Raw genomic sequence first — 26,771 nt, 5'->3', positions numbered from 1 at the left:
TGTGTGTGTGTGTGTGTGTGTGTGTGTGTGTGTGTGTGTGTGTTGTGATGGTGGTGACTGTTAGGTGCCATAAAGCTGACTATGCATAATGTCTCTGTGAATCTTGCCCTATTTTGAGCCATCCTCACCCACTCTAATATGCTTGAAACCATTGTTACAGTCACTGTATCAATCCATTTTTTAGGGTCTTTCTTTCTCTGAACCTCCAATTCTCCCAGTATGCTATCTTTTCCCCAAACTGACAAGGTTCACCATCCTAAGCTCTTAAAAAAACTTGCACTTCCTCTAAGATAGATTTGGCAGCCCATGTGATAGACAGTACTCTTCTCCAACACCACAATTCAAAAGTATTGATTCTCCTTTCATCATCTTTATTCATTATCAGACTTTCAGATGATAGAGAGTAATTGAAAAGACTAAGGCTTAAATCAAATGCATCTTAATATTTAAACTGACATCCTTATTATTTGAATCTTTGGACAGGCCCTTGACCACAGATTTTCCCAATGCGACAAATCCCAGCAGCCCAATAAAGACAGTAACAAAGCCTCATAATTACTGGGAACAAAAAGTTGGTCAACTAACCAGCTAAAACCAACTTAATGTTGGTTAAAGCAAATCTTGCATGAATAGGGTCATAAAATTTCTTGATTGAAATTAATACCAACAATGGCCTTATGACCACTTACAGAAATGAACACTGGTCAATAAAAAATTATTTTCAATCTCACTTATATACCATCAGACTGATAAGTGGTATTAAGACATCTTGAGTTTCCCACCTGCAAAACTGGTTGAACTGTCTGATTAACATTTGTTGCTCTCAGACCATTTCAACTTCTCTTAGTCATGCAGATTACCTTAAACTGTCGGTTTACTCTTAAACTACCATTTGTCTTTTGAAACTGCTTTTTTCTCAGCCATATGTAAACTGTACCTCAAGTTGTCTGTTTACTAGTAACTGTACACAAACTATTCCTTTGAATGTAACTTTGAACTAGCAGTAATGATATGTTAAGTAAATTAATACCTAACCTAAGTATAAAAACCAATTGCATACTCAGCTGGGGAGGCAGGGGCTTTTTTTGCAGGGGTGGGGGGCAATATCTCTGCTCTCCCACATCTGTAATAAAGTGTTTTGGATATTGCAATCTGTCTGTCTAATTGGCAAATGACTATGGAAAGAACCCCTTGCATTCACTAACAAGACCCTAAGAAATTGCTGTGAAACTAGATGAAAAGTGCTTTGTCTTATTTGGACTTGAGATGGACACAATGACTCATATGACTTGTGGCTCCCTTTCATGAGAGCTGGAGTGTTGCCTTATGTTAAGTAGAAATCTTTCTTTCCTATGATAATTAAATATGCACAAAGCGTGACAGTGGAACTAAATGAAAGATGTTAGGCCTAACCCTCCTTGTGCTCAGATGTGTTTATTGTCCTTCCTCTAATCTAATCAAATTCTAATGAGGTGATGCTGAGAGAATTGAAGAACCTGTAGGCTGCATTTCCTAGACTCTCAGAGCCACAAAAATTAGAGGATAAAGAAAGAAGGTAGGAAAAAAAAATTTAAAGAAAAAAAAAAAAAGAAAGAAGGTAGGATATAATTCCTTCCCACTCTGCTTCAGGTGGCATGAGCTCCTGCCATGCTGCTTGCAGTTTGTCGGGTGACCCGAAACTTTGGAATCCAGTGACGCCTTCTTATTCCTTTATCACTCAAATCCAGGATTGTTGGTTGCACCATCTTGTTGCTAATTTTGATATTTCCTCAAGAGATCTCATTTGGTTTTCTTATCACTTGTAGCAACAGTTCCCCAGATTGTATAATCTCTGTAAATATTTAAGTGACCTCTGCTTTCTGACAACTCTGACACAAGATGCACACTGCCTTCATTAAAAAATCAGATGTCATTAGCTCACTTTGCTTTCATGAATAACTTCCCTTAGTAAATTGTAAGCTTTTGATCATAACATCTTTAATATTTATTTCTATAATTCAGGGGGGTTTCTGCTTTAGCACTTTTGAAAACTTGGGTCTGTTTTGCAAGACGCTTGTGTGTACTGTGCAACTTTTACCAGTACCCTTTGCCTCTTCTACACATGATGGTAGTAGCACACCCCCTTCTCCATTATGACAACAAAAACGGGGGCAGGAGAGAATGTTTCCAGGCCTTTTCAAATGTACCCTTGATGTAAAACTGTCCCTTCTTGAAAATCATTATTCTAATTTAAAAATTAGTTTCTAAAAATAACAATTGTTTTCTACTTTTGAGCAATAATTTAGCCAAATCTCTAATACTAAACCATGTTTCAGCATCGTTAATGTGACCTAGTTCCATGAAATGTTGGTGGCCAACCATATGTTTGATAATTTTTTTTCTTTTTCAATCCACACCTTCAGTCACTTCTTAATAAAAAATTACCATTCTGTTGTTGTTGATTACCTTGGAGTCCAGCATGACTCATAGTGACCCTAAGAACAAAAGGCCTGAAGCCCCTCTACAACTATCGCCTTTTATTAAAGTTCATAGAGTTTCTGGAGGCTTGTTGTTTAGGAAGTGGATGCCACTCTGGCTTCCAAACCTGTCATAGTATGTTATTGTTGTTATGTGCGGTTGAGTCGCCTGTGATGTATAGTGACCCTATGTACAGCAGCTCTGAACTCTTCTCTGTCCTGAGCCAGTCTCACTAATGTATGAATGAAATATGTGTAACACCACAAAGATGTTTCAAAGACATTGTGCTGTTATGAATATATTACCATTTCCTTTCAGTTATTCAACTAATCAAATACATCTATTGAGTATTTTCACAATGTTAAACTCCTTTCTAAATACATAGATGAGCAATTTAAGAAGGACAAAAGTAGTTCTCTCAGTCCACATAACCAGAAGGTATCCAGAATTATATGTGAGAAATGGCTGCTTTTTGAGAAATGAGAGATCATTTTCTCAAGTCCAATGTTAATCAATAGTAGTTTTTGTTATTAAGTGCTATTGACTCATAACCGACCCATAGCTGACCCTTCAGGGAGTTTTCAGAGATTTTTAAATTGTGTGAAGGAAATTGTTCATCTTTCTCCAGCAGAACTGATGGTGGATACAAATGCCTTTGGATTGGCAGTGCAACTTACCCTCTAGGCCACAAGAACTCCAACTAAAAATATAGATTCTCCTTTATGTATATGTCATTGAAAGTTCTCAACCATGCCTCGGGCCATCAGGATGGACTCAAACTCTACAATATGCCACAAAATGACTAGACCACCTGTTAATGCCTTTGTGGACTTTGAAAGAAGGAGATCATTATTTTGTGAAACTATAGATAAATTACAGTGTAGATCAGGCCATATGACTTACTTTGCTTTAATTTCCTCACTCAAAATAGTGCTTTTTTTTTTGCTTTCTTCTTTGGAAGTTGAATAGGAAACTGTGTTTAGAGACTCATTGAGATAAAATACTTTTAGTCTATTTACCTTCTCTTTATTCAGTTATTATCCATATTATCTTGAAATTTATAAACTGTATTGCACTGTTAATAATTTCTGGTCTTAATCAGATTTTTCTTCTAAAAATATGTTTGGAACTAGTTGAAATTTGGTGGTTTACAGTCTTGCTCTGAATGATCAAGGAATTCCTTTCAGTTCTAAAAAAGGATGATTCTTTGATGTAGTATCTAGTCTGTCTAGTCATTCTTTTTCACTTTTTGTTCTTGCTTTACATGTGTTTGTCCTTAACAAATATGCGTTTCAATGGAAGTCACTGGCTAAATCTCTGCAGTTCACTACGTCCTAACCATCTTGCTAGTGGTAAGATAAAGACGCCGATGAACTGTTATGACTCTGTTGCTGCTTAGGGGCTTAAAGTGCCATTCATATTTTTATATCTGGATATATATTTGATGGCCATTTAGAAAAGTTGTTAATCTATACTTTGAGAATTAAAAAAAAGAAAATTGCAATGGGATCCAGAATTACTTCTCAGGGAGAAATTTGTTGACTGAAGGTTATAGGTGGCTTATTCCCGTCTAGTGAATTTCCACCTGAAAAGTACCCTAGTAGTAGGTAGAAATCAGGACTCAGCAGATAGTATACTTCAGCTTGTAGAAGAGTGAAACAAATTACAGCTAAAAATAAGAACATCCCAGATTGTGTCTTCTGTGACTGTCTTACTTGTTCTTCCAGCTTTTGATCTCCCTATACCTGCTCCTTCCCCATGACCTTCCTAACAGCTTTTTTCACGTCCTTGTTCCTCAGAGTGTAGATTACAGGGTTAAGAGTAGGTGCAAGAATCATATAAAGCACTGCAAGTGCTTTGCTCTGGTCCTGGGAATAGTTGTCCTTCGGTTGCAGATACAGAAACATAATTGTCCCATAGAAGAGTGAAACCACCATCAAGTGGGAGGCACAGGTCCCAAAGGCCTTTTTCCTTCCCTCTGCTGAGCGCATATTCACTACTGCCCTGCCAATACACACATAAGAGGTCAGGATGATAGAGACAGGTATCCCTAGAATGATTAACCTGGCAATAAACATTTTAGACTCTGTTGGGCGAGTATCCACACAGGAGAGTTTAACAACGATCAGTAGTTCACAGAAGAAATGGTCCACATACTTGTTTCCACATTTAGGCAGGACCATGGCCATTGAGGACTGTAAAAAGGAGTTGGCAAAGCCTGAAGACCAGGAAGCTGCTGCCAGGAGGTGGCACAGTTTGGGGTGCATGATTAAGGCATAACGCAGAGGCCAGCACACTGCAACATAGCGGTCCACTGCCATTACTGCAAGGAGCACACACTCGGTGGAGCCAAGAGCCAAGGCCACCCAGCACTGGACCATACAGCCTACGTAGCTGATGTTCTTGTTGCCTCCCCACATATTCACCAGCATCTGGGGCACAATGCTTGTGGTGAAGCAGAGGTCAAGCACCGAGAGGTTTCTGAGGAAGAAGTACATAGGTGTGTGGAGTCGAGCATCCAGGATAGAGAGAAGGATGATGGTCACATTACCCACAACCGTTATAGCGTAGAATGTCAGGACAAAGAGGGAGAGGACCAGTTCCAATTCAGGATGCTGAGAGAAACCCACTAATATTAAATTCCCACCTGCACTGTCATTGGTTGTTTCCATCTCTTCTCTGTTGCCTGTGATTGTGGAAGATCCCATACAACCTGGAATGGGGTTTAAGGCAGGAAACTGAGTAAATAATACAAGTAATAAATATTTTTTACAATCATAGCTCCTGCATGTGATCTGTATTTTCTCTTTCATCTTCCTGTCTATTCAGACTTATTTTTCCCTGCCATTGAGTGAAAACTCCAGCAGAATCATAACCTCTATAGTAATAAAAGCATTATCATCATTTTAAATAATAAACAGAATCTAAATGCACTAATTTAAAAAAACCAAACTCATGAATAGTGAAGAGTCAGAACCTCATTTAACATTCAGACTTCTCCCTGCTCTAACTGGGACTCCTTTCCTGTTATCCCTTGTGCGTGGGAAAATAGTCTGAGCAGCTTCTCTCTTTCCTGACCCTTCTCTAGCAGTGTGTCAGCAGTGATTATAGTCTCCTCCTATTTCAGCCATGGATTTAGGAAGAGAAAGATTACAAGAAAGCTCTTAATGCCTCATGATAACTTCATGCTCTTTGAACGTGATGTTTAAAGATCTGACTCTACTCACAGGAAATGTACAACTTCTTCAAAGACCCCACAGACCTACTAGTTTCCAATCTGGCCTGATACATTTCTTACTGAAGTGGCTTAAACTATCTTAAGCTCTGCATATCCCATGTCCTCTCTCAACATCATGCTTCTTGATTCATTTGTCCCTCTGATTGCCCTATTGGATTAGACTTATATCTAGAACAAACCAGCACCACTTCTCTCTTTGCTGTGTACCTCATATGGTGCACAGATGACCTCCTTTGGTTTTTTGAGTTAGCATCCAATACTTTCCGGGCTTCACCACCTAACAGTTTTCTCATCCTCTAGAACTTCTGCAGGAAAGTTAGATATGGTTCATTCTGGATACCACCACCCCCAACTATAAAAATCTTTAGTAAAGTCTCTAAATAGTTTTATCAACTCTCACTTTGAGGCCTCCTCAAGAAAAGGAACCATGTGCAACTCCTTCTTGTAAGAGGGGGATGGTTTTATACACACACTAATATTTATTCCAAATTAATCTTCACAAATCTTGTCTCTCTTATCTACTTTCTTGACTGTTTAGTTTTTCAAGTTAACTGAACTAACTCTGGGTGAGTAACTCAAGCAGCATAAAACCACTTTTCTGAAATAATTTTTAAATGCATATTTTTCATATGGCTATCTTTTTCACACTCAGTTGACTTAGATGCAAGGAGATGTATTTTAGATATTGGTTTTTATATATCTAGGGTGGTGGATGAATCAATCAAAATTTTTTAGAAATAACTTCATCCCATGCCTCTGAATAAAAATGAGTCAAAAAAAGGTAAAAGGTCTCAAATAAATGAGCAAGAGAGTCAAGAAACCCATATATTTAATTTCTATAATAATTTCAAACAAACCATCAAAGGGAGACAAAAAAACTAGGTAGCAAATTCCCTCAAATTAAGCAGAATTTGAAGGGAAAGATCAAGCAGTGAGACAAAATGTTATTTCATTGTTGTTTTTGTTGCTGTTATTGTTAGGTGCTGTCAAGTCGAACATGACTCATAGCAACCCTATGAACAAAAGATCTGAACCTTGTTCTATCCTGTGCCATCCTCACACTTCCTGATACACAAGAGCAGCAGTCATCGCAGCAATCCACTTGGTAGAGGGTCTTCCTCTCCCTCTCCACCCCTCCATCCTTCCCAACATCATGTCCATCTCCAAAGAAGAGCACCTCCTAGCAACATGTCCAATGTAGGTGAGGTGAAGCCTCATCATTCTTGCTTCCAAAGAGCACTCCAGCTGCACCCTCTCCAAGACATATTTGTTCCCTTGGCTGTCCATGGATGGATGTTCAGTGCTCTTCTCCAACACCACAGCTCAAAGGCATCAATTATTTCTATACTTGTGTCTAAAAATTTCCACTTTGACTCTCTTACAACATTTTATCCATTATCCTTCACTATTAAACAGCATTAATTTGTTTGCTTAATAGCCATTGCCTGAAGTAGCTTTTAGGACAATTTTTGTTTCCCCTCACTAAGCATGCTGAAGTTAAGGTTCTTTTTTTGCCTTCCTCTCCTGTAATGGAATCTTCTCATTGCTAGATTGGTTATTAGTTGCACTATTTTTGTGCCTTTGAATTGAGCACATTCAGATGTTAAAGATTAGTCCCTGATATGCAAAAATGTCCTGGAAAGGTGAAACAAAGGGGCTGCTTAGAGGCAAGGAGGGAGAAACATTGTCTCACATACTTATGGTATGTTGTAAGGAGAGCCCAGTCCTTGGAAAAAGGCATCATATTCAGTAAAGTGGAGTGTCTTTGAAAGAGAGGAAGATTAAATAAGATGGATGCACAATAGACCCAAATATATTGGAGACAATGAGAATTGAACAAGGAAGGACAGGACACAGGTATGCTATTCATAGTGTTGTTACGGATTATGGTCAACTCAACCACACATGACAACAATAACATATTTGCAACAAGGAGCTCTAGTAGCCTATCGAGTTAGGAGTTGCACTGCCAACTCGGAGGCAATCAGTTAAAATTTACCAGCTTCTACACAGGAGAAATATAGGTAAACTCTTCCTCCTTACAATTTCCAACAGCTGAAAGTCCCCTGGAAAATCAACTATGAATTGACTCTGTCTCAAAGGCAGTCAACAGTAATATATGCAAAACAACAACAAAAGAGGCAGATAACAATATAACATTTTAATTTCCCCTCTAGAATTCAATGTGCTTCATTAGAATTAAATGGTTACATAAATTTTGCAATGAAGGTTCTTGTATAAATGTAAGTTGTTGTTGTGTGCCATAGACCCATAGCTGACCTTCCAGTGGATTTTCAGAGACAGTAAATTGCACAGGAAGAGATTATCCATCTTCACCCTGTAGAACAGCTGGTGGATTCAAACTATGTGCCTTTGGTTTGGCAGCACAACTTCTTACCACTCGGTGGCCAGAGTGTTATACTAATATACCTAAATTTAAAAAAAAATAAATAAATTGCATGTGAGAATTAAAGGTAAGAGTGAGAAGATAAGGGAAAGAAGTGGATCATGGGTACTTCGGGATTGGATGCAAGCAAGAGGAATAACATTCAGATATAATGGAAGGTTCAAGTTACAAGTAAAAGACTAGACATTCTTAGAATGGAGGTCAAAGATGTGACCAGGAAGGACAGAAGTCTTCATAGTCTAGTAGTCTGATACAGTGTTTATCATCATCAATTGCCATATGTCACTCAATTGACATCTATATAGTCAGCTGATATCTATCTAAAGATCCTAAAAGATACTAGACTTAAATCTGAAGTGCAGATGTACTCTGTTAGATCCACATAAAGCTTCAAACATTGGGACAATTTTTTTCTTAAAAATTTCAGAATGCGGGTATCTCGTTAACCATTAATCAAGAAACCTGTGTTCATTCAAGGCACTAATTCACTAGAGGTGACCAATCAATGACATTCTTCCCTAGTTAACAGTTCTTACCAATGCCTAACCTCCTCTGTCATACATGTCTCAGTCATCTACCATGCCTGAGTACCGTTTGTGGACATTTGAGATTCAACTGTACATGTCTGCTGGCTGAACTGATTTCTTGCCGTCATATGATTCTGTGGTTCTAATAGCTCCAGATGACTTCAGCTGGGACCAGGAAGACTGCTTAGGCTCTGTGTGTTTTGTTGGTGGAGTTTTTTGTGTTTGTTTGTTTGGTTTTGGATTTTGGCTGGGTTTTTTCCAAACTACTTTATGCTTGTCCTGGAAATAACGTTGCCATATATTATAAACGTGAATAACATGAAATTGGAAAACAGAAGAATAGTGTCAAAACCCCTTAGACAAGAGGAAAAGAAAACTCCACTTCATTTCCTATAACCACTTTCATCTTTCTTTAAACATATCAAGGATCATTTGTGGTAAAAACATCTGATGTTTCTTTTTCTTTTTTATATTATGATAACTGAACCTCCCAATGAAATTAGGAGGTAGCTGTTTTCATGTGGTCTCAAATTGGAACCAACCCATAGCTAATTCTCCTGTAGATTTCAGAGATTATAATCATACAGGAAGAGATTGCCCATCTTTCTTCTGTGGAGCAGATGAAGGATTCAAATTGCCCACCTTCAAGTTGGCACTACATCTCTCTACTATTAGACCACTAGAGCTTTCAGAAGGTAATTAGAAAAGATATTAATAGCCTCATATTGAAACTAAGAAAATTAAGTAGCCTAAGTTTGTCAAATAGATAAAAGGAGTGAAAGAGAAGATAGTCTACCAGCTATAATTTCTTTACATTTTTCTCCTCAGTCTTTTCCCTACAGGAACAGCTCGTACGCTCCACTGAAAGAATAAGGAGGTGACAGAAAAGTTGTAGTGGTAACAGAATTAACTAGAATAAAAATAATATATTTATGAGAATGTTGTGAAAGAGGCTGATGAAATTGGATTAAACAAAGAATCTCTAATTATCATAGACTTGTCCTAATTAATGTACTAAATGATTCTTACTTGAATTAATGACCTCAGTTGGAAAATCTTGGAAAAGTTAGACACTCTAGATACCGAACATGAAATCAAGAAGCCTCTGTTTAAAACCTCACTCAGCTGGTTACTACATTTGCAGACTTGGGAAGATCTTTAACCTTTCTGGGGCTTAGTTAATTTTTCTGTAATTTAAGAATAACACCAGTAATATGTTCTCTATATGATTACTTAGAAAATTATAAAATATCATATATGTGGAAGTAAATTGAAAGTACCATTAACTAGATCATTTTGAAAAGCAATAATAATTATATAGTTATTTAAAATTACATATAGTAACAACAACAATAATGGCAACGTTTCTCGAGGACATAATATAAGCCTGATAATGTGCAAAGTGCTTTACATACACAATGACATTTTGTTTTGATATATAATCACTGATGCTTTAACTACTACCAATCTCATAAAGCAAAAAGCCATAAATCTTCCATGAAGAGTTAGCCTTAAGGCCAAAGCCACATTCCCAGTACAGAGTAGAACTAAAATTCACTAAGAATTCACTGGTTACAAAGCTCTTATTCTCTAAACTTTATCATACTGCTGGTTGGTGAATAAAATATTATCTTGGGCAGGTCGGCATACAATTCATTTATATTTTGTCTCAGTGTCGGGTATATAGCGGATACTCAAGGTTTGCAAAATGAGAAGCAGAGGTAGAGCTGCTAGAGCGTTTAGCCATTCAATAAAACCACTGCCAATCCATATCACTGAGGTTTATGGAAAGAAAAAAGGCAAGACCATCCTCAAAACCATCTTTTTACATTGAACTGTTTTGGGGTGTGTTTTTTTAATTGAAGAGGGGAAAAACAAGCTCCTGAAACCCTGAAAGCATTAACAATCCCATTTCTTATCAAAACAGGTTCTGAATTGATCACTTATGAGCAGAGTTGTCTCTCAATTTTTTCGAGCCTCCACAGGGAAAACTTGGCATCAAAAGAGATTGAAAGCAAAGGATTACAACTCACCTTCACACACTTCTCAGTCTGACATATTAAAAGTCAAATTCTTGTCATATCCTTTATCATCAACTTAAAGTCCTAGAGTAGGGTGAGAGATCTGAATCTTCGAGACAAGAGAAGGAAAATTCTCTAAAATATACAAGTCTTTATTTCCCTGTTATAAACAAACCACTGCTAAAGCAGCCGAGACACAGAACTGTGTTCTCTATTTATTAAGACTATTAATCAAGACTTCACACTGTGTAAAACATATTTGTCACAACAACGGGAACCAGGGAAACAAATCTTAACTCAGCAAAACCACCAGTGCCTGCCTTTGGTTCCTATTCGTCTCGTCCTGCTTCAACCACAAACTGTTTTAACTTGTTTCATTTCTAGAAGTCCTTTAAACACACAAATTATAATCATCTTTTCTTCCATAATTTCTCCCCTCAGAGGGAGAAATAAAACATCATCTTACAGATATCATTCTAACTTAAAAACAATACCCTGTAATGGATCACAAGGAAATTTATATTGAATATATCTGAGACTTCTGGTGGCTAGTTCTTTCTGCCAGTCTAAAAGACTAAGTTTATCATTGCAGGCAGTTGTTATAGTATGTACCCAAAATGTTGTAAGAAAGTTGATCCCATGTGTCAAATCTATAAGTTACCATTACTTGTTTACAGAAATTGCTCTGAATGAAGCCCCCCCAAGGTGATCAATTAGTGCAGAAAGTGAGATATCCTCCAGAGAATAGGAAGGTAGCAAGGGGGATGAAGTAGCTGAATTGTTAAAACCTATTTTCCCACACTTCTACTGAACTTTTAAACTTTCCAGGTTAATAGGCATTTTATTAAATGTTTCTTGTTGTTGTCGTTAAGTGCTGTAAAGTCTAATATGACTCATAGCGACCCTATAAACAACAGATCTGAACTTGTGCCATCCTCACAATCTCTGACACACTCAAGCTACTTAAGTAGCATTTAAATGGTCATCAACATTTTATTAATTAAAAGAGGGGGGAAAAGGATATACCTGACATTGTTGGGGGACCCAGGCAAATAATAATGAAAAATAAAAGAAGGACTATATTTGAAATTAGTTTCAGGAATAGAGTTTTGGTATGTAATAATAATAAAAAAGAGATTTAGGTCACCTTACGGTAAGGAATCTGCTGCCAATGAGAAGGTACTTGGTTCAAATCCACCAGCTGCTCCTCAGGAACCAGATGGGCAATCAAATGTCAGTTCAAACACAACGGCACATAACAACAATAATAATAATAATAGTAAAATACATGATATCAATAGTAGTGAATTCTGGTAATATTTTCACACATAGAAAGTTTTATGGAGGGAAACATTAAGAAGTGGGAGGAGGCTAGTTCAAAGAATTTCATACATTTTCCGGTATGCCATTTAACTTATTCACACACTTCTCATTTTCATACAACTAATTTCTTAAAATTGTTATTAGATACCATGGAATTTCCCCACAGGGTTTTTCTCACTTTAATCTACAAGGAAGCAAATGGTCAGCCTATTTAAATCACTAATATTTCAGTCAGCAATTGAGCTGCACCTAACCATTTTTGCCATTGGAGCTCCCTGGATTAAGATTTGTGTGCTGTCCAATGGATTCCAACTCATAGTGACTCTATATGACAGAACAGAACTGATTTATAAGGTTCTTTAGGCTGTGACAATCTAAAAGCTGAAAATTAAAACTCACTAGTTCCTCTGAGGGAGAAAAAGGGGACAGTCTTCTCTTATTATGATTTACAGCCTCAAAAATCTGATAGAGGGTACCTATGAGTCAAAATTTATACAACAGTAAAGTGAATTTGCTGTTTGTTTGTTTAATCTTGATGACATAGGTGGAACTCTACAAATACTTAAGTCATTTCTTTGAGAGATATAAATCTCTCTCTCTCTCTCTCTCTCTCTCTCTCACGTGCTTTCTCTCTCCCCATTACCTCCTATTACTGCATATATATATGTGAGTGTATGTGTATGTGTAAGTATGTATGTGTATGTGTCAGTGCTTGTGTACATGTTTATAGGCACACATATTTTATTGCTTTTGAGTCTCTAGAGAACTGAATCTAGGACATTAAAGAGAAACAAAGTTATGATGGTGTTTTCTAGACTGTTTTCAAGTCTGACTCGTCTTAAAGATAATAATGGCTCTTCCTCTTTCAATTAAGAGAAATTTGATCACTCATGGCTTAAACTAGCAACATTAATGTGCAAATCTCACCATCAATAGATCTGGTATTAGGGAGAAATGAGGCTTGGAATAATAATATGTTTGAAAATTTTCTACAGTTTTGTCAGGATTATGAATTTAGAGAATTGGATTGAATCGACCTACTTAAACTAACAGTTTTGTAATAAAGAGGTAATAACTTCTGAGCAATAACAGCTCAAGAATCACTTAAAAGACCTCAAAATTTCCAATTGTGTCAAAAATATAAGTTTTCTTTCTTGCAACAGAGCTGATGTTGCTGAAAACAAAACCCAGAATCTGATTGTAAGAGTAGTTCTATTACAATGCTAAATTAAATCATCCTACAAAATCATCCTACAATGTATACTATTATCTATTACTGGGGATGGGGGAGATTCTCTCCTCTTACTCTCCTCTCCTCTTTGGTAACCATCAGGAATGTTTGGCTGTGTGTGTTAAACTTTCCTTCTTGTTGTTGTTGTTCTTGTTATGTGCTATCAAATTGAAGCCAATTCATACCTGACCCTATAACAGATTTTTTGATACAGTAAATCACACAGGAGGAGATTGCCTATATTTCTGCCACAAAGCAACTGTGGATTCAGACCACAAGCCTTTGTGTTAACAGTGGAGCTTCTTACCCTTAGGACAGCAGAGCTCTCTCAAACATTCCATAGCTTTTTGTAATAGTAAGCTAATACCGTTTTTATCCTTTTGTGACTGACTTGTCGTTCAACATGTCCTCCAGATTCATTGATTCTGAGTGTTTAGCAAATTACTTGTTATTCATTAACTCTGCATATTGTTCCATTGTGTGTATGTAACATATTTTATCCATCAACATGTCAATTATGGGTTGTTTCCCTCTTTTTGCTATTTACATAACAGGGCAACTGATGTCATTGCACAACTCATCTGGCTTCAATCATTAGTGTTCAAGGTCTCAAACCTATTCTGGAGGTGATATTTAAATTCAAGAGGGATAGACTCAAATTCGTAATTTGGTTATTGTGGATTTCTTTTAATTTTCTTTAACTTCTGTATGAACTTACATATGAGTAATTGATGACCTGTTCCACAGTTAGCACATAGTTTAGTTTTGACTGTTGATACTGGCTTCTCCAATGATTCCCTCTAGAGATGTATTCAATCTGATATCTGTGCAGTCCATCAAGTGATGTTCATATGTAAAGTTGTCTTTTGTGGGATTTTTTTAAAAATATATATTTGCAATGTTTAAGTCATTGGATGTACAAAATTCAATTATTCAATGTTCAGCCTCATTTCTATCACATGTCCAGTCTCATTTCTATCACCAAGTCTCTAGGTTTTTGCTACTATTCCTTCCTCATTATTTAGAACCTTTTTTTTATTTACAACTTTTTTTTTAACATGAGAAAAGTTTTTAGTTACAAAATTGATAGAGCAAGATCTGGGTTGGATTGACTAGGGTGAGAAATTAGTTTTCGTTCTTTGTTTTGATTCCTCTCCCCCAACAGTTGTGGGGAAACAGGTTGGGATTAGAGAGGAGTGAGGCATAGAGCGTGCAAGGCAAAGAATATCACACAATGCAGGTCCAAGTTTAGTCCAGCAGACCCAAGACAGATTAACAAGTCACAGTTGCTTAATTATTTCAAACAGCTTCTCAGTCAACAAGTGAAAGTCTAGGTTCAGTTCAGCAGCACAAATAAACCTCTGGTTTCCCCTATCATTCAGCAAACTGTATCTCAGAGCAGTTAAAAGTCAGTTTTTCATTCAATCATTCATCAAGCAAAATTTTTAACTGTGGCTCCATATCCAAGGTTCCTCTGGTTACACCTTGTCACAGTTACTTCACAGCTGTGCCACAGTCTTTCCAGCCTCTCTCCACCACTGCTTTTCACAGTGTGGAAAGCACTATCTTAAATTGGATCCACATTTGTTAATGATTTACCAAACTATGTGTCTACAGTTAAGGTAGCTGAAGACTATGCCCTCAACAGGAGCTAAAATAATGGATACAGAAGTCAATTTCTAAGGTTCTGATACAACAAAAAGTACAGTGTTCTGTTTCTGACAAACCAACCATACAAAACCATATGAAGCAATATTAATGAAGAATAGTGTGAAACACAATGTATACAAACTTTGAATACAAACTAATATAAAATAAAAAAATGTAAAACCAGAAAAAGGACAAAAAAAATCCACCAAATATGGAGCACAGTTCTTCTCTGACAATGAGTAGTTCCCATGTGTTGGAATATAATAGTATTGGGTTTGATGTTTCCTTTTTAACAGAGTCAAAGAAAGGGACAATTTTTTCAACTAATTTGCAACCATGAAGGCATGGAATATGATAGTCATTGAACAATTTACATTTACCAAAAGAAGTATCATTGTTGTTGTAGTGTGTCATGGAGTCAGAGTCAACCCATAGCTGACCCTCCAGTGGGTTTCCAAAGGTATGTTTACAACTTTTGATTCCTAGTTACCAATAAGTATTAATGCACCTTAATTACATGTTTGGTCAATTTTTGAATGCAAACATTGGTAGAAATCTTCAGTTTCCTCTTCTTTTGTTTTAGTTGTTGGTGCATATATTTGAATAATAGTTGTATTAACAGAAGTTCCTTGTATGTGTGTGGATAAGTATCCTATCACTCACAACATTACGCTTTCAGATAAATCTTGAAATTGTCTTTTAACTATGAATGTAACACTATTATTTCTCAATTTTTCATTCCTAGCTTAATAGACCATTGTTGTTGTTTGATGCTGTCCAGTCGTAGATGACTCATAGCGACCCTATGAATGAACAGCCTGAGCACTGTTCATACATAGAGTTTCCAGAGGCAAGCCATTTCAGAAGTGGATGCCTCTCCTGCTTCCAGGCTTGATTTAGTCGGGAAGCTACAGCCAACACTGTCCACCATGGGTGCCCATTACCACGATTGGCACATCACTGTCACAGGCTTCAGCATCACAGCAACCACGAGTTACCTCTGTACAGCAATGCACAGACCAGTGCTATACCACCTAGAAGAATGTTTGACAGGAAGACTGTTCGTACATAGAGTTTCCAGAGGCAAGCCTCACTCTGGGAACAGAGCAAACCTGCACGTCAACACATTCCCAGAAAAGCAGTCAATTCCAAAAGCTTGCCACGATTCCTGCACTCTCACCACCATGCTCCTTCCTTCTGGCAAGGAGAGCTTCCCAAGACGCTGGGAGGAGCCAGCCAGCCAGGAACCTAATAGACCATATGATTGTCTAATTCAAAGGGGCCCATACTAGTCAATCTCAGTTCACTAATGCCTAGAATATTGATCTTCATGTGTTCCATTTCCTTTTTTACAACATTCAGTTTCATTGCATTCATACTTTGTACATTTCATATTCCAGTTATTCAAAGATATTTCCACCTGTTTCTGCTTATTTTCAGTGACTTCTTTTTTTTTTGCTTTATTTCTTTTTTAAATTAATTTTAATGAACGTTTACAGAGATTTTGGATTTCCATACATTCATTGTTGCATTTTTCTCCCTGCTTACCCTTCCCCTCCAGTTCACTCCTCTTTGAAAAGTAAAAGAAAAATTATTTCATTGGTATAGAATCCCCTACACCCCTCGGCCCTGCGTACAATCCACTATGCAACCTTCATTCTGAACTCTTGTCATAGCTATGATACCCAGTCATATATCTCTTTCAAACAGTTCCCTCCCTCATCTGTTTCAATGCAATATACATAATTTATCCAATTTTTCTCAGTCTCACCCCAACCTTGATGTCAGTCCCATTCTACAATATGCAGCACTATGATCTGTTAAATTTTGCTAATTTTACTGGGGTGAGATGATATCTCATAGTTGTTTTCCATCCATGAATATTTTTCCATTTAGTTAGATCTCTTACTGTTTCTTAAGGTAGTATTTTGTTGGTTTTTTTTTTTTAAAGTTCTTTTGTGTCTCTGGTTAGCTTTATTCCTAAATATTACATCTTGTGGTTAGCTGTTATAAATGGTATTGCTTTCTTAGCTTCCTTTTCTATATTTTCCTTGTTGTTTTAGAGAAATTCCACTGATATTTATATTTTGATCATGTATCTTGTCACTCTATTAAATTGGTCTACTAGGTTTAACAGTTTTTATTGAGTCTTTGGAGTTTTCTATGTACATTATCATGTCATCTACATACAATCACAGTTTCACCACATCTTTGCTAATCTAGATGCCTCTTTCTTCCTTCTCTTGCCATATTGCCCTAGCAAGTCTTTCCAATACAAATTTAATATTGCTGGCTAGAACTTTCAATACAGTGTATAATAGGAGTGAGTGACAGTGGACATCCTTGCTTGATCACTAATCATGCAAGGTATGTTTTTAGTCTCTCTCCATTGAGAATGATGTTGGCTCTTGGTTTTGTATATATGCTTTTCAGAGTTGAGGAAATTTCCCTTTATTCCTATTTGGCTGAGTGTTTTCATAAGGAATGAGTGTTGGAGTCTTGTCTGAAGCTTTTATCTGCATCAATTAACAGGATCATGTGTGGTTCTTGTACTCTGTTTTGTTGATGTGATACATTACATTACAGTAATGGTATTTGTTATGTTGAAATATCCCTGAATTCCTGGTATGAATTCCACTAGATCATAATGTTGTTGTTGTTGTTGTTGTTGTTGTTGTTATGAGCCGTCAAGTCGCTTGCGACTCATAGCAACCCTATGTACAACAGCCCTAAACTTTGCTCTGTCCTGTGCCAATTGCACTGTCTCTGACACTCTAATCCCAATTACCCCAGTCACTGAGTCAATCCACCTCATAGAGGGCCTTCCCCTCCTGAGCTGTCCCTCCACCCTCCCAAGCATGATGTCCTTCTCCAAGGACTGGTCTCTCTGTACAACATGTCCAAAGTATGTTAGACAGAGCCTCAGAATCCTTGCCTCCAAGGAGCCACCCGGTTTAACCCTTTCCAGGATGAATCTGTTTGTTTTCCTAGCAGTCCATGGTACTCTCAATACTCTTCTCCAGCACCATAGCTCAAAGGCATCAATTCTCCTTCTGTCCTCCTTGGTCATTGTCCAACTCTCTGGTGCATAACAACTGATTGCAAAGACCATGGCCTAAAACAGATGCACCTTAGTCTCCAGAGAGACACCATTGCTCTTGAGTACTTTGGAGAGGTCCGTAACAGCAGACTTTCCCATGGCAATATGTCTGTGAATAATCTCAATCTCTTCACCGTCCATCCTTATGCTGCCAATTGGCCCAGTGGTGAGAATCCTTGTCTTCTTGACATTGAACCTCAATCCATATTGGAGGCTTCAGTCCTTGACCCTCTGCAACAAGTGCTTCAGGTCCTCCTCAGTTTCAGCAAGCAGGGTTGTGTCATCTGCATAATGCAGATTGTTGATAGATCTTCCACCAATCCTGATGCCACATTTCTCCTCATAGAGCCCAGCCTCCCGGATAATCTGCTCTGCATACAGGTTGAAAAGGTAGGGAGAGGGGACACATCCTTGGCATACGCCCTTCCCAATTTTGCACCATGCAGTGTTTCCTTGCTGTGTTCTGACGACTACCTCCTGATCCAGGTATAGGTTTCTCATTAGCACAATCAAGTGTTCTGGGATTCCCATTCTTCTCAGAGTCAGCCACAGTTTGTTATGATCCACACAGTCAAATGCCTTTGCATAGTCAATGAAACACAGATATACTTTCCTCTGGTATACCCTGCTTTCAGCTAAGATCCATCTAACATCAGCTACAATATCCCTAGTACCATGATCCCTTCTAAACCTAGCCTGGATTTCTGATTGTTCCAGTCGTTTTTGGATAATCTTCAGTAGAATCTTGCTTGCATGTGAAATCAATGATATTGTTCTATAGTCTCCACACTCTGTTGGATCACCCTTCTTTGGGATGGGAACAAATATAGATCTCTTCCAGTCAGTTGGCCAAGTGGTTGTTCTCCAGATTTCTTGGCACAATTTGGTGAGCACGTCCAGGGCAGCATCTGTTAGCTGAAATATGTCAATTGGTATACCATCTATTCCTGGGGCCTTATTTTTTGCCATTTCCTTCAAAGCAACCTGAAATTCTTCTGTCATCACCATAGGCTCTTGCTCATATGTTGTTTCATGATCATAATAGATTCTTTTAATATGCCAGCACTATTTCTTAAAGAGGCTATTATTGTTTCCTCAATTAATGGAGTTTGCTTCCTTGACAAAGACAAATTGACTGTGGATGGATGGATTAATTTCTGGATTTTGACTCTATTTTATTGTTCTTTTTATCTGTAGGGGAGCTCTGGTGGCCTGGTAAGAAGCTGTGCTGCAATAGCAAAGGCACACAGTTCAAATCCACCAATTTCTCCATACAAGAATGATGGACAATCACCTCCCGTGTGATTATTGCCTATGAAAATTCATCAGAGGGTCAGCTATGGGTGAATTCTAACTTGACAGTACACAATAACAATATGTCTGTAGCATGTAGCCAGTATCATGCTGTTTTGATTTTTTTTATTTATTATTATGGTTGTGTTATAAGTTTTTAAATCAATCAAGGAGTGATGCCTCCTGTGGTGCTAGGATTTTTTTTTACTTTCCTATGCTTTACCTTAGAACTGACCACACAGCCACATGGAAATGTGTATGTTAAATGACTCTTTGTGATTCTACTCACTACTCTTAGCCCTTCTAGAGATGTGGTATCTAGCTGCCTCAACTACAGACCCATAGTTCACCAGTACCTTCTACATCACAAACAACTGTGAGGTCAACATAAAAGAAAGCTAACTTGACTGTGGGAGACCATGACAAGGCATAACTTGACAGAGACCGGTACTTGTGACTCACAGCAGCCCTGTGTACAACGGCCCTGAATCCTACTCTTTCTTGAGCAACCTCATTGTCTCTGACACACCTACCAGCATTACCACAATCACTGAGTCAATTCATTTCATCCAGAGTCTTCTTTATTGTGCTGTCCCTCCACCCTTGCAACATGCCACGGGTCCCTCCTTGCAATATGCCCAAAGTGTGTCAGACTGAGCTTCAAAATCCTTGCCTCCAAGGAGCAGCTTGGTTTCATCCTCTCCAAAATGAACCTGTGTGTCCTCCTAGTAGTCTGTGGTATATTCAATACTCTTTTCCAGCACTACAACTCAAAGGCATCAGTTCTTCTTCTATCATCCTTAGTCATTGTCCAGCTTTCTGATGTATAGCAAGTAAGTACAACGACCATGGACTGGATCAGGTGTACCTTAGTCTCCAGAATGACATCACTGCTCTTCAGTACTCTGGTGAGGTCCCTGGCAGCGTATTTTACCAATGCAATTCATCTTTTGATTTCCTGGCCACTGGTACCAAGATTGTTGACTGTGAAGCAAAACAAGCTGAAGCTGTTAACAATCTCAATCTCTTCACCATCTACCATCTTGCTGCCAATCGGCCCAGTGATGAGAATCTTTGTTTTCTTGAAGTTGAGCTTCAATCTACTGAATATGACTGAAGGCCTGGGACAGAGTCAAATTTAAAAGTTTTATTTGATGAAACACTGAAGGAAGAGCAAGTTCTTCCCTTTTTATTCTTCAATTCTAGGTCCGTGCACATTCTATTATAATAGTTTACTTTGTCCTCTTGGACTGTCTTTGGAAATTTTCTGTTCAACTCTTTTCCTTCTGTATCACTTCCCTTTCTTTTAGCTTCTTGATGTAGTGGCGCAATATTCATGGTCTCTTTCTCTTCTGTCTTTGTAGTGAAATTTTATTCTCTTCAAGGATAACATACTTAATATCATCTTATAAGTCATCTAGTCTTTGATCATTGGTGTTCAATGCTTCAAACTTATTCTTAAGATGATTTTTTTTTATTTTACCAAGATTTTAATGAAAGTTTACAGAGAACTTGGATTTTCAGTCATTCATTGTTGCACATTTTCCTCCCTGCCACCTCTAGTTCACTTTTCTCATTGGAAAAAAAAAATTCTCTCATTGTTATAAAATCCCCCATCCCTGTCCATTTTATTATACAGCTTTTATTCTGGACTGTTGTCATACAAATAATACGTAATCACATATTCCTTTTAAGCAATTCTTTCCCTCATCTGTTTCAATGCAGTGTACATTATTTTATCCCCTCTTTCTTAGGTTCACCCCAGTCCAGATGTCAGTCTTGTTTTACAACAGTGGCATTATGCACTGGCATTTGTGTACTATTTGTCCTTTTGTAACTGAGATATTTCACTCACTATAATGTCCTCCAGGGTCCTGAGTTAATTTTTTCAGTCCTGCATAGTATTCCATTGTGTGAATATATACCACAGCTTCTCTGTCCATTTGTTTGTTGATGGACACATGAGTTGTTTCCATATCTTTACTATTGTGAATGACACAACAATAAACATGAGTGTGCATATATCCGCTTGGTTGGCAGTTCTGGTTTCCTTAGGGAATATTCCCAGTAGTGGAATTGCTGGGTCAAATCGTATTTCTTTCTTTTTTTTTTTTTTTTTTAGTGTGTGCCATCAAATTAGATTTGACTGGTACAGAAGGAGGAGGAGATTGCCCCTCCTTCTCCAACAGAGCAACTGGTGGATTCAAGCTGTGTACCTCTGGGATTGCAGTGTAGCTTCTTGCCACTAGGTCACCAGAGCTCCCTTCAAATAGAATTTCTTTTTTTTCTGTGTGATTTTGTTAATTATTAAATTTTATTAGTTTTAATGAACTTTTATAGATATTTTAGGTTTTCATTCATTCATTGTTGCACTGTTTTCTCCACCCTCCTCCCCAGTTCGTTCTTCTTTCCCCCCCATGTCTGTTTTAATTGTCCAATTGCCACAGTGCTTGTCAAAGCCAGTTCTGATTAATCTCCTTTTTCAGTGTGTCCCTTGCCATTCCCTGTCATTCCTCCCTGAGACAGACTTCACCCTGATTCATAAGGAAAAGGGGATTCTCTTAGCTACTTCCTGCTGAAAAGGGACGCTGTGGGTTTCAGGGTGAAATACCACTACTGGGAATATACCCCGAAGAGACCATAACTGACACCCAAGCAGATACATGCACACCCATGTTTATTGCAGCTTTGTTCACAATAGCAAGGAGTTGGAAACAACCTAAGTGCCCATCAACAAACAAATAGAATTTCTATTTCCAACTTTTTGAGAAAGTGCCATGCTGCCCTCCATAGTGGCTGCACCATTTTACACTCCCACCAACAGTGAATAAGAGTTCCAGGTTCTCCACAACCTCACCAGCATTTGTTGTTTGCTGTTCTGTTGAACCTGGCTATTGTAACTGGGGTGAGGTGATATCTCATAGTTGTATTGATTTGCATCTCTCTTGGAGCTAGGGATTTTGAACATTTCTTTATGTGTTTGTTCACCAATCCGAATGTCTTCTGGGGTAAAGTGTCTGTTCATACCCTGTACCCATTTTGCAGCTGACTTGTTTATCTTTATCTTGTCGTGGCAAAGAAATTTAATTTTTTTTTTTTTTATAAAAAGAAGCATCACTCGCTTCCACAGAAATTGCAGTGAGATTTTAAGGTGGTGCCTGTAGGTATGCTTAGGTCAGACAGGCATAGGTTGGAATCTAGACTTTACCACTCACCATATTCTTGTTGGATGCAGTCAATATACTATAACTCATAGTGGTCCAATGAACAACAGATCTGATCGTTGCATTATCTTGCGCCTTCCTCAAGATCTCTGCTCAAAGCCCACACTCTTTTGAGCCTGTTTTCTCAAACCCACACTCTTTTGAGCCTGTTTTCTCTTAAAACGTGGCCCCTAACTGGCCCAGGGTGGGTGCTGATCCAGATTTCATCACTCCTCAATCCTGACACCTCATTCCTGGGAATCTTCAGGAGCCTGGGACTTGAGGGGCTTGACTGAGCTCAGACTTTGCGGGAGGGGGCGGGCTGAAAGAGCTCAGCTAGAAGCATCAAGCTATGCGGGAGTAGAAAGGAGGCTGGAGATTGCAGCTCCTTCACAAAAGCAAGAGGCAGACACCAAAAGAAACCTTACTGGTCTGGGGATCCTTCCTCTCAGTCTCCAGCACAATCACTTAGCCCTGAGGGGTCCACACCCGACCCTGCGACCCTGCGGGGCTCTCAGGCTCCAGACACAGGGAAACCGCGCAGCATGCCGCCTAGTGCTTGTACCGCACACGCTCTGGGAGAGTTCTCACCGCAGCTCCCCCAAAAGGGTGTGAGAGGAGCACCCCGGGACACTGATCAGAGGGAACCCCGTGGACATCGGCACCACGCAGACGGGTTCTCCAGGTTCTCTGAGGTTCTGCAGTTCTGGAGGTGGCCGCGATCACTTCCCCAGGACCCTTGACTCTGGGTCCGCTCTAGGCCTGGGGACAGCTGCACGAAGACCCTGGGGTTCCCTCAATCCTAGAAGGGGAGGTGGGAGGGGATCTGCACCCAGATGATCCCTAAGAGTTCCGGGGACTGTGAGCCCATCTCCACAGGCGGGGGGACAGGGGACACACAACTTTTTGTGGGATCCGGTCTTTCTCCCGAGTGTTTGAAAACGGACAAAATACCAAACTGGAGACGTGAACAAAATCTTAAAACCAGAATCTCCACCTCGGAGTATTGCTATCTTTTACCAAAATCTACTTAGAATTTTGTGGTCTGGGCTCAAAACTCGAAACTGGGTCTCTGAGGAGAGGATATGTGTATAGCATGTTGACAGGGCAACAGCGCCCCTATGTGGTCACTTTGATGATGAGATGAAACCCAGAATAGATTTGCCAGGGAAATCATAGAGATCAGTAAAGGTGTGAAGAGCTTATGAGCAAATAAAAATAATGGTTTCTATTGTGTAATCAACCTGATTGGAAAATGTTATAAAAATCCATAATAATCAATGATGTTCAGGATATGGGAACTGGCCGTGTTGTAAATGCCAGATGAGCAAGGTCCCTGAAAGCTTTTGGAACAAGGTTATCAAAAGTCTTCTTTAGAAGTTCTTCTGTGCTCTTGCAGCTAGACCTACAGTTCATCACAAGATACTAAGAGCACTTTTGAAGAAACATGTCCCCACTGTTTCCGTTGCTGGTGTTGGGTAACTCTAGAGTGTGTCTCAAATCCAAGCTCAAAATGACACCCCAAATACAGAGACTTCTTTTTACACTCACTTTTAAAGAAATAAAACTCGTGGAAAAGTAGAGAGAGACTCCAACAGTCTATGTTGGTTACTTGAAAAAGGTGCAACAGGACAGTTAAGCATCATGGTAAAAGTAGACGCTTTCTATCATCACTGACAAACAATCCTAGCACTCTTCAATCTTCCCTGAAGACACTCTAGAGAAAGATTTCAAATTCTGCAAACCCAAACCATGATAGGTTTGGTTCCACAGGGAAGAGTTCAGCATTGATTCTCAGAACACCTACATCTCAACAGTCAACACCCACTTTCTCTTCTTTCAATAATATGAACAAAATGAAGAAACAGCTCTCTCAACTAAAATTGTTGCTCAGTAAACAGGAATCCCAGAAGAGTCGAAGAATGGACTTCAGAAATTTGTCTTCTCTGTGAAGGATGGATTCTGAAAATAAACATCTAATGTAATTTCTAAAACTAAATCAGAATAACATTTTTTAAAAAAAACTTTTCATTGTTTTTGTAATACATAAATACTAGATTCAAGAGTAAACTTTTCTTGGCATACTTTGATGTTTATGGGAGAAAATACCTAATTGGAATGAATAAAACCTGCTCACCATTCAAGATGATTATATGAGTATCAGAAATATAAAAAATATTTAAAAGTTTCTGAGAAATGGCCAAGATGTACACAGATGTGGATTATTACTTTCATATTCCTCTGCCTTAATTTTTATATCCTTTCTAAGGAAATTAAGACCTTTTTTGAGAGGGTTTATGAACTTGTGAAGCTTTCTTCTGAGTATCTGTAACCTCATTGCTAATTCAGAAAATGGATCTATAGTCTTAAGTTCCCAGTCATCTAACTGTGGAACTAGCCCAGAGAGATCTGCCCATTACTCCTGTTTCAACTAACATACTTCAATGCATATGAATTAGACATTTTTATTTTTCTTAATGCCAACTGTTCCTATATTATTTTTTTCCATAAGTAATATTTTTTTACTCTGGTGAAGACTTATTTCTCAGTCTAAAAATTGTGTCAGAACTTGACATAATATTTTAGTTATCGTAATCTTTTATTAAACATGAATACTTCTTAAAAATGATAAGTCAGAGTTGTATACAATTTTTTATTGAGATTTTAATGAAAGTTTATAGAAGACTTGGATTTCCATTCATTCATTATTGCACATTTTTCTCCCTGCCCTTCCTTCCCCCGCCACCCCCAGTTTGCTTTTTTCCTTTGGAAAAAATTCTTTCATTGTTACACAGTTCCCCCTTTCAGGTCCACTTTACTATGCAGCTCTTATTCTAGACTCTTGTTATGAGAATAATACCTAATCACATATTCCTTTTATGCAGTTCTCTCCCTCATCTGTTTCAATGCTGTATACATTATTTATCCTCTTTTTTCTTCATTACCCCCTAACCCCCATGTCCTGTTTTATAATAGTGGCATTATGCAGTATTTCTCTTTTTGTGACAACTCTTTGTTATTGTCAACAAAGCAGCAATAATATTAGGTGTGCATATATCTGTTTGGGTGGCAGTTCTGGTTTCTTTAGGGTATATTCCCAGTAGTGGAATTAATTGCTGGGTCAAATGGTATTTCTATTTTCAACTTTTTGAGAAAGCACCATACTGGCTTCCATAGTGGTTGCACCATTTTAAACTCCCACCAACAGTGAATAAGAGTTTCACTTTCTCCACAGCCTTGCCAGCATTTGTTGTTTACTGCCCTGTTGAACTTTGCTATCGTAACTGGGATAAGATGATATCTCATAGTTGTTTAGATTTGCATCTCTCTTCATTTGTTTGTTTGCCATCTGAATGTCTTCTTTGGTGAAGTATCTGTTCATATCTTGTGCCCATTTTGCAACTGGGTTGTTTATCTTGTTGAAGTACTGGAGTATTCTCTAAATTGTTTCTATGTCTCTTATCAGACATGTCATTACCAAATAGTTTTTCCCAGCCATTTTACCTTTTTTTCCTTTTTACCCTGTTGGAGAAGTTTTTGAATGTGCATAGGGATTTAATTCTTAGAAGGTCCCATTCATCTATTTTTATCCTCTCCTGGTTGTAGGTTTCTTCAAATTTTTAAAAGATTTTAAAATAAGATACTTTGAACTCTTGCTCATATGGTATTTTTTGAAATTCCTCTGTGTCAGCCATTCCTTCTGACACAGTGACTCTGTGTACTCCTTCCATCTTCTTTTGTTACTTCCTGGATCATTCAACATTCTACCCATACCATCTTTAAGTATTGTCACCCGTGGCTTGAATTTGGTTTTTTAACTCCTTCAGCTTAAGAAACGCTGAGCAAGTCTGGCCCTTTTGATTTTCTGACTCCAGCTCTCTGCACATTTCATTACAGTATCTTGTTTTGTCGTCCTGATCTGTCTTTTGACATTTTCTGTTCAGCTCTTTGATTTCTTGATTTCTTCCTTCTCAGCGCTCTAATGCAATACTCAGAGTCTCATCTGACATCCATCTTGGTCTTTTCTTTGTAATGATCTTTTGCATTCTTCACGGACGATTTTCTTGATATCCTCCCAGAGCTCATTTGGTCTACGCTTATTGGTGCTCAAGGCCTCAAACCTGTTCATGAGATGGTTTTGAAATTTGATACACAGAGGAATTTCACGAAATAACATATGAGCAAGAGCCCATGGTGATGAAGGAGGAAGTTCAAGTTGCTATGAAGGAATTGGCAAAAAACAAGGCTCCAGATGTTGACAGCATACCAATTGATTTATTTCAACAAGCAGATGCTGCCCTGTATGTGCTCACTAAGTTGT

General features: G+C 38.2%; 1 protein-coding gene and 1 pseudogene across 1 annotated transcript in view; one reads left to right on the top strand and one right to left on the bottom strand.

Moving 5' to 3' along the window:
* The window catches only part of LOC102863186 (putative olfactory receptor 2W6-like), a 9,172-nt gene extending 4,007 nt beyond the window's left edge, over window positions 1-5,165 (bottom strand). The window contains exon 1 of the mRNA XM_006898156.1: window positions 4,203-5,165. Within this exon, the coding sequence (XP_006898218.1) occupies window positions 4,203-5,165 (963 nt within the window). The remainder of the gene's footprint in view (window positions 1-4,202) is intronic.
* A 17,830-nt stretch (window positions 5,166-22,995) lies between these two features.
* Window positions 22,996-24,402, top strand: LOC102862775 (annotated as a pseudogene).
* Window positions 24,403-26,771: the final 2,369 nt, after the last annotated feature.

This window comes from Elephantulus edwardii, unplaced genomic scaffold, assembly GCF_000299155.1.
Source record: "Elephantulus edwardii isolate Elephantulus edwardi_28Jun2011 unplaced genomic scaffold, EleEdw1.0 scaffold00221, whole genome shotgun sequence".
NCBI lineage: Eukaryota > Metazoa > Chordata > Mammalia > Macroscelidea > Macroscelididae > Elephantulus > Elephantulus edwardii.
The sequence above is the reverse complement of the archived record's forward strand: the minus strand, read 5'-3'. Positions and strand labels throughout refer to the sequence as shown.